The sequence below is a fragment of the Mustela lutreola genome, chromosome 3 (assembly GCF_030435805.1).
Source record: "Mustela lutreola isolate mMusLut2 chromosome 3, mMusLut2.pri, whole genome shotgun sequence".
Classification (NCBI taxonomy): Eukaryota; Metazoa; Chordata; class Mammalia; order Carnivora; family Mustelidae; genus Mustela; species Mustela lutreola.
The window spans coordinates 179,443,090-179,455,541 of NC_081292.1; the positions used below are offsets into that span (position 1 = coordinate 179,443,090).

At 47.8% G+C, this 12,452-nt stretch overlaps 1 protein-coding gene and 1 long non-coding RNA gene across 3 annotated transcripts in view; one reads left to right on the top strand and one right to left on the bottom strand.

Annotated features, from left to right (window-relative positions):
- Positions 1 to 5,923, bottom strand: part of LOC131827401 (uncharacterized) — a 79,014-nt gene extending 73,091 nt beyond the window's left edge. For both annotated transcript variants that reach the window (XR_009352004.1, XR_009352003.1), the window contains exons 1-2: positions 5,821 to 5,923; positions 5,127 to 5,355 (exon numbers count right to left, since the gene is read on the bottom strand). This is a non-coding gene — a long non-coding RNA (uncharacterized LOC131827401). The remainder of the gene's footprint in view (positions 1 to 5,126; positions 5,356 to 5,820) is intronic.
- Positions 5,924 to 6,645: 722 nt separating this feature from the next.
- On the top strand, positions 6,646 to 7,773 carry LOC131827400 (forkhead box protein D1). The gene has a single exon (XM_059167916.1). The coding sequence runs from the start codon at positions 6,653 to 6,655 to the stop codon at positions 7,682 to 7,684; it is 1,032 nt and encodes a 343-aa protein (XP_059023899.1). The 5' UTR covers positions 6,646 to 6,652; the 3' UTR covers positions 7,685 to 7,773.
- The last annotated feature ends 4,679 nt before the right edge of the window (positions 7,774 to 12,452 follow it).

The following is a 12,452-nucleotide window of genomic DNA, read 5'->3' on the forward strand; positions in this document are numbered from 1 at the left end:
ACAGCATAGAGAGTCCCATATACTCTGTACTCAGCTTCCCCTATTATTTATATCTTATGTTAACAAGCCACATTTATCATACCTAATGAACCAGTATTGATACATGGTAACACGAAATCCCATGATTTATTCAGATTTCCTTAGTTTTTGCCTAACGTCTTTGTTGTTGCTGTTCCGGTATCCCATCCAGGATACATCGCATTTGGTCATCCTGTCTCCTTAGGGCCCTTTTAAGGGCTGTGACAGTTTCTCAGACTTTCCCTGTTTTTCATGACCTTGACAGTTTGGGGAGATCCTGACCAGGTGTTTGATAGAATATCCTTCTGTTGGGATCTCTCTGATGTTTTCCCATGCTTAAACTGGGGTTATGGGGGGCGCCTGGGTGGCTCAGTGGGTTAAACCTCTGCCTTCAGCTCAGGTCATGATCCCAGAGTCCTGGGATTGAGTCGCACATCGGGGCTCTCTGCTCAGTGGGGAGCCTGCTTCCTCCTCCTCTCTCTCTGCCTGCCTCTCTGCCTACTTGTGATCTCTGTCTGTCAAATAAATAAATAAAATCTTAAAAAAAAACCTGGGGTTATGGGTTTTTGAGAGGAGTATCACAGAACATGCCATTCTCCACACATCATATCAAGGGTACATGTGATCAGCTTGACTTACTGCTATTGAAATGAACTTTGATCACCTGGTTGAGAGAGTTTTCATTATGAGTTATTTTTACTTAGCAAAAAAGAAATGATAATTTCCCTTAAAAAAATCTTTTGGGTTTTTTTTTTAAAAAAGTTTATTTACTGGGGCACCTGGGTGGCTCAGTGGGTTAAGCCGCTGCCTTCGGCTCAGGTCATGATCTCAGGGTCCTGGGATCGAGTCCCGCATCGGGCTCTCTGCTCAGCAGGGAGCCTGCTTCCTCCTCTCTCTCTGCCTGCCTCTCTGCCTGCTTGTGATCTCTGTCTGTCAAATAAATAAATAAAATCTTTAAAAAAAAAAAAAGTTTATTTACTTATTTATTAGAAAGAGAGGGAGAGCACGTGTGCCCAGAAGCGAGGTCGGGAGGGGCAAGAGAGGGAAAGGAACAAGCAGACTCCTTGCTGAGTCCTGAGCCTGAAGAGGGGCTCAATCTTATGACCCTGAGATCATGACCTGAGCTGAAATCAAGGGTTAGATGCTTAACCCACTGAGCAACCCAGGCACCCCAGAAAAAGAGTATCTTTTGAATCACTGCAGATTAGTCCTGTTTGGTTAGCTTCTTTTCTTGACATGTTTGTAGCACTTACCATGTACTAGGCACTGTTTGAGGTTGAACAAAGATTAACTCATTCTGACCCTGCAACAACCATATGAAGCCCATATGAAGTAGATACTACTCTCCTATTTTACAGGAGAGAAACTGTAGCCACAGAAACTGAGGCACAGAAAGGTTAAGTAACTTTTCTAGGATTACACAGCTAGTAAGCAGCTACTAGTGTTCTTAACCACTAGACCATACTGTCTGTACACAACAGGAGAAAACTTATCACCATAAATGGAATACATTAATTCTTTAAAAGTTATATTTTTGCAGTATATAGAACAATGAGATCTAGTGCCTAAAGTAACCTTTTAATTGATACAGATCTCTCCTGAAAGTCAATACCAACTCTGGCCCACCTACCACACCCAAGCTCAACCACCCAAGGATACTCCTGCCCTGTGTTGACTGTGGACCATCCAGCTGTCTACGGAATTAAGCCCAACCCTCCTAGTACAGCACTCTCGGTTTCCCTCCACAGTGTCCTACACACAGCATACTCTCTCTGAAGCAGGCCACTAGCCATGCCCTTAACACACTGCTTTCCCTGCTGCTGCCTTGAATGCCTTTCTCTCTGCATCTTTCTAAACCCTCTACAAATCACTGACCATGAGCCTATGGAAACCTCTTAACTCCCTAGAACAGAAATAACTTCTCTCTCCTCCTTATTCCCAGCAGACCTTGTCCCTGGACCACAAACTTGCCTCATTCTGCCTTCGAGTTCTGCACACATTTAATATCCTCTATTAAAGTCTTAGTTTCTGGAGGCCAGGTGCCTTATCACATGGCAATAATGCCTGCCAATAATGTCTAATTGAATCAACCCGGTTTCTAAAAATGTCAACTTTTTGATTGACTCACCTACTACTTGCTTCTGAGGGGCATTATCTGTCTATACATCTATTCTTCCAATATTACCAATAAGACTTCACTTTGTCCTCATATTTTATGCACGACTTTATTTATTACAACTAACAGATCAATAATATATGGTTAAATTCTTAGGTCAGGGTTCCTCCTCCTTGTCTTTCTGACTGAGATGCTAAATGCATCTCTATCTCTGAAATGATGGGAGACTTGGTTTAGAATTGCTCTGTCGCTACTGGTTTGTCACCTTGAGCTGGTGACACAAACCTTCTGGGCTTCTCTCATAGGGTAGTTGTGAGGACTGATGAGATCAGGAATAGCAACACCTGACAGAAACAATACTGAGTGTTAAGAGAGGTCCAGGGGTGGGGGTGCCTGGGTGGCTCAGTGGTTTAAGACCCTGCCTTTGGCTCAGGTCATGATCTCAGGGTCCTGGGATCGAGCCCCACATTGGGAATCTCTGCTCAGCAGGGGGCCTGCTCCCCCCACCCCCTGCCTGCCTCTCTGCCTACTTGTGGTTTAAGACCCTGCCTTTGGCTCAGGTCATGATCTCAGGGTCCTGGGATCGAGCCCCACATTGGGAATCTCTGCTCAGCAGGGGGCCTGCTCCCCCCACCCCCTGCCTGCCTCTCTGCCTACTTGTGATCTCTGTCAAATAAATAAATAAAATCCTTAAAAAAAAAAAAAAAAGGAGGGAGGTCGGGAACTCTGTGTGTTATGTGTAGAACATATTCAATCTTCACAACAGACTTATGTCACTACTCATCTCCATTTTAAAGTTTGGAAAATGGAAGCACAGAGAAGCTAACTAGCCTATCTAATGCCACACAGGGGGTGAGGAGGAAAGCTTAGCATTTGGACCCAGGATGATTAATCCTAAAACTAAAACACACTCTCTCTCTCTCTCTCTCTCTCTCTCTCTCGATGGTTGATGGAGGAAATACATGTAAAAGAGTACCTGAGACTAGTGGTGTCTTTCATTTATTTAGGTCTTCAGAAAGAAAACAATTCAGCCAATACTGAGTATCTAATATATTCAAGGCTTAAACAAGATTCACAAGCAAAGCCAATTCAAATCCTGATGTGAATATTGAGTTTCTTCTTTCTGGCTTAAGATCCGTTTCAACACAGTTTTCACCACAAAGAAAGCATAATTCCTACATGAATGACCAAACTTCACTATTTACTGCTGCAGGAGACATGGTAAGCACTGGGCCTTAACAGCTCATTAATGCCAATGCCTGTGGCCTACAGCATCCAAACTCACACTCTTCAGGTATGTTGTGGCTTCTCATTGCACAGACAAAAGCCCCCATGTGACACCTTTATGAGACCTAAAAATAATTACTGGCCCTAGGATATAAATGAATGGAGATACTGAGTCCCTTTAAAAGCCATCCAAACACAGAGAGTAAATTCTAGCATTGCTAACTGAATCCTGGCAATTGTTTATGATCCTATCAGTAGAATGTATGGACCTCTCAAAGAGGGTGCTAGGGTATCTAAGGGACCATGAGCTGTAGAAAAAATGTTGGTAGCTGCTAAATAATTACCTCCAACTCCAAGGCTATCTTCGCTTGTACCAGTTAAAAGCTGGAGAATGTTAGTTCTTTTGGTCTCCCCATAACCAAATATGTGACTTTGGTAGAGACCTGTGATTCTCCAGCAGGTTTAAGTATACCCCCCAGGATGAGTTTACCCCCACGTCACCACTGGGAATGGGCTGATACTGACACCAAGTGGGTAGAGGCCAGGGATGTCACGAAACATCTGACAATGCACAGATCAGCACCACAACAAAGAATTCTCCAGCTCAAAATGTCAATAGTGCTGAGACAGAGCAACTCTGCTCTAGCCCCATGCTCTATTTCTCCATTCTTCCATCCAATGCTGAGAATCCATAATCGAGTGAAAATTTAAAATCTTCCATGGTTTTGCCCAGTGCAGACATGTGGACCTTCTGAACACTTTTTCCATCCCCCTTTGGCATGGAAGCTGCATATGTCCTAGGAACTGGGTGGCGGGAAGGACAAGTCATAAATACACACTAGTTCTCCTATTTCTGTGCCTATTTTTTCCCCATGTCCTGTTTTTAATTGTTTCCTACATCAGCATTATGTCTCATCTCAGCAAGGGGCGATCAAGGCTTAAGTAGAAGAGGGGTGCCAGGGTGGCTCAATGGATTAAGTATTTGCTTCAGCTCAGGTTATGATTTCAGGGTCCTGGGATCAAGCCTGAGTTGGACTCCCTGCTCAGTGGGAGTCTGCATCTCCCTCTGCCTCTCCCCCTGCTCATGCTCTTTCTCTCTCAAATAAATAAATAAATAAATGAAATCTTCTAAAAAGTAAGAAATAAAAAATTCAGAAAGGGCTTGAGTAGAAGAACCCAGTTTAAAACTGCACATGAAATGCATGATTCTAGGGGTGCCTGGGTAGCTCAGTTGTTAAGTGTCTGCCTTTGGCTCAGGTCATGATCCCAGGGTCCTGGGATTGAGTCCTGCATTGGACTCCCTGCTCTGCAGGAAGCCTGCTTCTCCCTCTCCCACTCCCACTGCTTGGGCTCCCTATCTCTGTCTGTCTCTGTCAAATAAATAAATAAAATCTTTTAAAAGATGCACGATTCCAGGCTCATCACAATCATACATCTCAAGGAGGGAAAGAGGACAGGCACCCAGTTCCTTCACTGAGTGGTTGGTTTGCATAACTTTGTAATATTCCAAGGCCAGATGAGGGCTTTCTCCTGATGTCCCATCACCCTGTCCTCTGCTCATCCTAGCCCCCATCACAAAATGATATATTTTAAGAAGAAAGAGTTTTACCCCAAATCATATTTATAAAATTTGAAACTAGGAAATGAAAGCTAAAGGGGTCTTTAATGAGTTTTCCTAAGATCCCTCACACTTAAGACATCTATCACATTCATTATTCACCAACAGTAAAAAGAAAATTTACTTTCGAATGTCATGGAAACTTACTAGTTATTTATGACAATTCCTGCATTGGTGGCTTCTCAGTTTCTTTTTGTCCTTTTCCTTCATCTGCTTCCCCGTTCATTTGTCCTTTCCACAAACATTCTCTGGAGCATCTTACTGCCTTCCGCAGAAAACCTGGAGAAAAAGTGGAAACATTCCCATCTCTTAGGAACCCAGAGAACCATCCTTTTACTCTCCCTTCTGGTTCTCTCTTCACAAGGGAACGTCCAACCTGGAGAAACAGGGAACAGAACTTTGTGGTTAGGAATATCTGAACAGCACCTTTTGGATGGTCCCCCCAAACCACTAGTCCTGTATTCTACTGGGTGTTCCTTCAAGAAATACTGCTTCTTGCTAACCTGCCCAGCGCAGCTTCCATTAGCTGTAATAAATCAGGAAGATCCATCCTAGGTTACTCAAGAAATTCTGGGCTCTCTACGTTTGCATATTAAAAGTTTAAGTGGATGAAGGTGGTGAATGGTGCCAGGGGCTAGTTTAACCCGGGCTTTAAATTCCGAAAACCTGTCTGACAATAACATTTCCCCCTGCTGCCTTCATAAACGCCTGCGCACCAGCGAAATAGCTACCTCCTCCCCTGTGGTCAGCGCCAGAAAATCAGCAAGACCTGGCTATGAGTCTGTGTCTCCGTGCCTCCTTAAATCTCAACAGGCAATATTTCACGGGGAAAGAAAGATACCGTTTAGCTCCAGAATTTCCTCCAAATGGTGAAATGAAAATGCCAGCCCGCCGCTTCCAGCCTGTGAATGCTGCAGGGTTACCGGGGCTTTGCTAATGCAAGTGGAAAGTGTAAATATCTGGTTGATTACTGGCTTTCGCCCTTGGACAGAGAAATGAGATCACGATTTTCACCAAGGACAGGAACCAGCGCTGCCTCCACCGCTGCCCAGGCTGCTGCTTCCCCTCCCTGAGCCGGTCCCGCATTACATCACCGGTGAGCTCTTGCTGGTGGGGGGAGAGGAGGCTCCGCCAGGGACTCAGCCCCAGACCAAGGGGAGTAAACACGGAATAAGAAGGATAAAGGGGGAGGAGGGCGAGGAAGCGGAACAAGGAAAAAGAAGGACCAGGTTTCCCACCACCACCCGCTGTCCGCAGGGGAGGGGGAGGAGGGTGTGTGCAAGGGCGGCACATCCTTAAGCAGCCGCACCCCAAATTTCGTTCCTGCACCGCCCCCCTGCATCCCTCCACTTCCAAGTCCAAGTCCAACAAAAACTGACATCCAAAGGGACCAGTACAGTGGCCTTGAGAGGCTCAAGAGGGACGGCAGAGAGACGCCAGGGCACTGGGAGTGACCGAGGCGCCCGCGCCTTGGCGCAGCGGGCAGGGAGGGGGTGGGAGGGGAGGCGGTCGCCGCGGCGCCCCCGCCCGGCCCAGCTAGCAGTGCCTCCCCCACCAGGCGACAGCAGCCCGAGGGGGGAGGCAGAAGCGCCTCCTCCCCGCCGGGAGCCGAGGCGGCGACCGAGGGGGAGGAAGGCGCCTCACCTTGCCCCCGATGAGGGGCGGATCATGCCATGGCAGCGCCGGCGAGCGACAGCGGCGGCGGCGATCGAAGCCCAAGCAGCAGCCCCGGGAGCTCGGCAGGAGCCGGGGTCGCCGCGGTGGGAGACCGGGACAGCGGGGACGCGGGAGCTCGGAGCGCCGCGGTGACGGTCCCCAGCCTCCCTCCGCTCGAGGACTACGAGTGCAAAATCTGCTACAACTACTTCGACGCGGACCGGCGCGCGCCCAAGCTGCTGGCGTGCCTGCACACCTTCTGCCAGGAGTGCCTGAGCCAGCTGCAGCTCCGCGCTGCCGCCGCCGCCGCCGCCTCTGCCAGCGCCGCGCCTGAGCGCCCGCTGCGCCCGCCGCCCTGGCACGGCCCGCCTGGCGCCATCGCGTGCCCCGTGTGCCGCCACCGCACGCCTCTGCCCGACAGCCGCGTGCACGGCCTGCCCAACAACACTAAGCTCGCCGAGGCCTTCCCGCTGGCGCTGCGCGCGGCGCACGACCCGCTGCCCCAAGACCGCCTCCCGCCGCTGCCGGCGCGCCGCGTCGCACCCGCCGCCGCCCCGACCCCGGCCCAGCCGCCGCCGCCCGCCGAGGACGCCGCCCCCGGACCCCGCGCCCGCGCGGGCCTGCGCGCCCCGGGCGCCTACGAGAGCTGCCAGAACTGCAAGCGCGCCGCGCTCACCGCCGGCTGCGTGTGCGTCGTCTTCTCCTTCCTCTCCATGGTGGTGCTGCTCTTTACCGGCCTCATCTTCGTCAACCACTACGGCGGCGGCGGCGGCGGCGGCGGCGGCGGCGGCGGCGGGGGGGTACCTCCCGGCGGCGGGGCGCCCCCTGGCGCTGCCCCGGCAACCGGGTCGCCCTCGCCTTCGCCCGTGGGGCCCATCTGCCTGTCGGTGGCCAGCATCCTGGCGCTCTTCTCGGTCGTCGTCACTTGGGTCATCTGCTGGCTCAAGTACCGGCCCGAGGGCGCGGCCGCGGGCTCGGCTGGGGGCGGCGGAGGTGGCCCGAGGGCTCGGGCTGCGGCGGGAGGCGGCACGCGGAGGAGCGACACGTAGTCTGGCCGCAAGCCGGGGCTCCGCCGGCACCTCCAGCCCCGCGCCGCCAGAGAGGAGGGGGTCTCCGGCTCCGCGCGCTCGAGCTTTGCCCTTTCCGTGCGGGCCCCGGACGCCCGGCCACCTCCGGGCCTGGCTGTCGCGCCTCTCCGGCCTCCCACGCCCCGCCTCCTCCGCGCGGGGTCGAAGAGGGAAACCGAGGAGGCGGGGATCCTGCCGGGGAGTCCCGTCTCCACAGACTGTGCAAGGTCAACCGCCGCTTCGCGCACCACCCTCGTTCTCGCCAGAGTGCACGACCGTCCCTCCCCAGAGCCCGAAGATTTGCCAAGAGGAGGGCAAAAGGCGTGGGACCCCCCCCCCCCCGCCCCCAGGCCTGAGAGCTGGTTTTCCGGCGGCCGCGACCAGAGTTTAAGGGAAGAGGTGCGCGCGCGCGCTGTTGTGAAAGGACTTGAATTGTCCAGAGTAAGAATGAATGAGATGTCAACGTGAGGGAAGGCTTTCCCTGCTTCCTGGCGGTCCTGGACGGGGAAGGAGCCGGGGCGCGGAAGGCGAGGTCCACCGCCCAGTGGCACGGAGCAGGAGAGTGGGGCGGCGGCCCGCGACAGCCGCTCGCAGCGGGGCGACCCCCCGCCCCCACCCCCACCCGGCAGGTGCGCAGCGCGCGTGCGCGCCCGGGCTGCCGCCGAGTCCGCGGAGTGGAGAGGTGGCGGCTCGCGCTAGGCGGTGGGTCCTGCAGCTCCTAGCGCGGCGGAGTGCAGAAGTCCTATCTCCTGGAAACTTATGGTGGTTTTATGCACGTTGTTACTACCAGGAAGTCATTTCATCTTCTGTAACTGGACTCAGGGAGCTTAAAGAGCCCGTTCTCTCTTCTCCTCTCAAAACTGACTTACTGTTGCCCCCACCTGGAAGATATTGAAAGCTTTTCACGCAGAATATAAGCTGTAGGCTTCCTCCGCCTTTTTTTCTCAATTTCATTTTTCTAAAAATAATTTATTTTAGGATGTATTAATCTGGAAATTTTGTATATTGAAATTTCCAGGAAAGTGTTTGATAAACAGTAATATTTCTCCCATACCTCCAGTCCAAGTACATTTCAAAATAAAGAGCAGAAAATAAAGGCGTGTTGGTAATTGAGTCAAGATTTTATACTGTGAAACAACTACTGACTTTCAATTATCTGTAAAATAGAAACTAGCTCCCCAAAACGAAACTTACAAGTCTTAACTGACAAGTCTTTCTTCCTTTGATTACAAATATATATCACACTTATCAGGAAAATATTATTTTGAATTTAACTGTCATTGTTGGAAATCACTGAGATGTTCACATCGGTCACATTAGATGAAAAAGAATACGTATCTACCTGATTTTGTAACTAAAAAGCTGAGTTGCGAGTGTATGTTGCAAGCAGATTAGATGCCTTTTTAAAGAAAAAAAAAAACAAAACACTGTTCCAAATGTATTTTATATGAAAACGTTCTATATTCCATCTTTTGAAAATTGGAATAAGACAAAGTTTTCATGTCTAGAAATCACAGAAGCTATTGAGAGTATGCTATTATTCCTCATGTGTTTATGCAAGCTGTCTGCATGATATCCCGACACTATTCTATTAACTGAATTTGAATGGAGCGTTTGTGTCTATCATAGAGTGAAGTAATTAATTGGTCATTGATAAGTGGTATGGCTGCAATTTAGGAATTGCAATATGGTGTGTTTTATCTCTGCACTGTCTTAATAAAAGCAAGAAGAATTTATAGAAAAACCTGTTTTCATGCTCCAAATTATTCGTATAGCATTTTTCTTGAAATACACATTCCCATCCAAATCCTAATCTCACATTTTGAATGGGGCTGAGAGAAATAACTCACACATGGGAGAAACATCCATTGCTAGGGTGGGCATTTTATGGCATTATTTCTAAGGGTTAACAGGACTCCTGAAGGGGAAGGGAGATCTGTTGTATTTTGAAAGAAGCAGCAGCTTACCCACCCACTAATACAACGTCCACTAAAACTAAACTCTGTTGTCCGATTTTGTTCTCAGTTTCTGATGAATGTTTTCAGGTTCCTAATGGTTTTATGTTCCTAATACTAAGAGGCGCATCTCAGAGACTAGTTTTGATTAGTTTATACCTCCGACAAATGACTTGGGTTACTTCCATGTTCATTTTTATCTTTTACTTTTGTTTACTTCCAATGCTGAGGTTGTTTGTATTCACAACTGTTTTGTTGCGCAAGTGTAACCACACATCTAGGTGTGCACGTGTACTAGTAACAGAACTTGGTTTTGTGGATGTAACAATGTGTACATGTGTGCACACACCTTTGTTATTTCACTCCCTCAAACTGGCAACCTGGAAGTCTGTCTAAAGTTACTCGGGGACCAGCTTGCTTTCTAGAGTTTATTTATGTTCCACAGAGATAGATACACCAACAACCTAAAGTGAATTATTCCTCGTAAACCAGAAAGATATATGAATTGCCTCAGTCACAAGACAAGCCACATTTCCCTTCTTTCATAGGCTGCACATGTAAATTTCTTGTAATGAGAAATTTGAGTTAGAATTATTTATTTATTTATAGATTTATTTGACAGCGAGAGAGAGACAGCGAGAGAGGGAGTATAATTAGTGGGAGTGGGAGAAGCAGGCTTCCTGCTGAACAAGGAACCCGATGCAGGGCTCAATCCCAGGACCCTGGGATCGTGACCTGAGTGGAAGGCAGCCATTTAATGACTGAGCCACCCAGACGCCCTGAGTTAGAATACTTTAAAACAAAATAGATGCAATTAGTAGTTCAGTACCTAAACAGGGTGAAGTTTTTTGTTTGTTTCCTTCTTTCTTTCTTGGCTGACTTTCTATCATTGCTAATTTCTGACTTCCTTATCAGGAATTAAATGACAGGTCATGGAACATGTTTGGTCAATTTCCAGTGTCTCCCATTTTGCATATGTGCTTTAGTCATTCCTACATCATCTGATACACCAGAACCTTAGGTAGACAAAACGGGAATTTAAAAAGTAATTGTTGAAATGGTCAGTGAGTTGTAGAGAGGGCTCGTGGTGGCAACGGAGTGCTTTTCTCCCTTCTCATGGAATTTTCATCTTCTTGTAGGAGCTTGACTCAATTCTGGACACATCTCCAGCTCATGGGTGTTAACTGCCAATAAAGTCGCTATAAAAAGCCAGCCCTGGTCTGGTTTGCACACCTGCTCAAGAGCTCAGGATTTCCATGGTCCAGGCTCTACTTAGGTTCTGGAGCTGCAGGTCAGAGTTATCATTGTGATTCAAACGGTGTCCATATCTAGAAAGAACATTAAGGCCAGGTCTAAAGACTGGTAACAGCACCCAGGAGATGTGAGTCAATAGGGACTCTCTCCTTTCTTGGAAAGACTTCGGCAATTAATTTAATCCCTTTGAGACTTGGACTCATTTGCTACAAGATGGGACACCAAGTATCAGCCCTGCTTTCCTCAATGGGGTGGGTTTCAGGACTTGTAAGCACAAGAGGACATGTAAGTAGAAATGCTTTGGAAACTGAAGTCCTGTGTGGATCCATGGCCTTGTTTTCCTTCAGATTTCCTAGGGTCTAATATGACCTCCCAAGAGAGGTCTGCCCTGACCTCTCTGTTGCAAAGAACTATCCATCAGTTTTATTTTCTTCTTAGCACTCATTACGGTCTGTAGGGATCTTCTTTCATTGTTACAGGCTTTATCTCAAACTCCCACAAACAGAATACAAAAATAAGAGCGGAAACCTAGTCTGGTCACGGATTTTTCCCATAAAGCCTTACTGGGCCCTCAGCATATGGTAAGTGGCAGATAACTAGTCTGTTGACTTGGCTGCATGGGAGCCCCTGGACTAGAATGTTAAGCAACTTGGCTCCCCTTACTCAAACTACCACTTAATAACTCAACAGACCCTGTGGGGCTTAGGTAAACAGTTGCTTCCCCCACCCCTCCCCGACTTCATATTGATTTTTGAAATGTGAAAAAATCTATCAGACAACGACTTTGATTTTTGAGAAAAATCAGTTCATCACAGTAAGTATCTTCAGTGCGTTATATTCAGTGACAGAAGGCACCGGAGAGACTGAAGAGCATTTGGCCTCGATTTCCAATCATTTTCTGCGTTGTGAGGTTTTGAGGTGTAACTCCTTTCGGCACCTGCATTGATGGGACATGTACACGTTGCAGTGAAATTTCCCACAACGTTGAATCTAAATTTCTCATCATTTGTTACTTTCCGTTTAAATCCTTCAGTCTTTGCCATTTTAAATAACTTATCCTTCGCTGATTTGTTAAGTTTATAATCTTAATAGCTGAGTAATCCCCCATTAATCTGGGATCCAGATCACCCTCTTTAATCATTTCTTTCCCATTAGCTAATATTTGTGTTTTAAATTTCTGCTATGATGCAAAGTTGATTAAATTCATGTCTTAGGAAATGAACGGCATCCTTGCTATGTATGCATTTACATTTTTTCCCCTTTGAAACCATCTGTTTTTATCGTATGTGTTACAGTGTAAGTTTGGGAATATCTAATACTTACTGCAGGAAAAAAAATTCTAAAATAAATGTTAAGAATGACTGCAGCCGATCTTAATCTAAAGTCCTATGAGTGAAGAAAGTGTGAGAGAGATTTTATCTATCTTTGGCTAGGTCTCTTTAGATTGTCCATTTAAGAAAATTTTGGTATGTATACCATAAGCGTGTTTCTCTCCACCGTTCAAACTTCGAGCTTCTGTTCTTTTATGCAAAACTAAGATG

Coding starts and splice junctions, on each gene's coding strand:
- LOC131827400 (XM_059167916.1), top strand. CDS start 6,653: ATGGCAGCGCCGGCGAGCGACAGCGGCGGCGGCGATCGAAGCCCAAGC.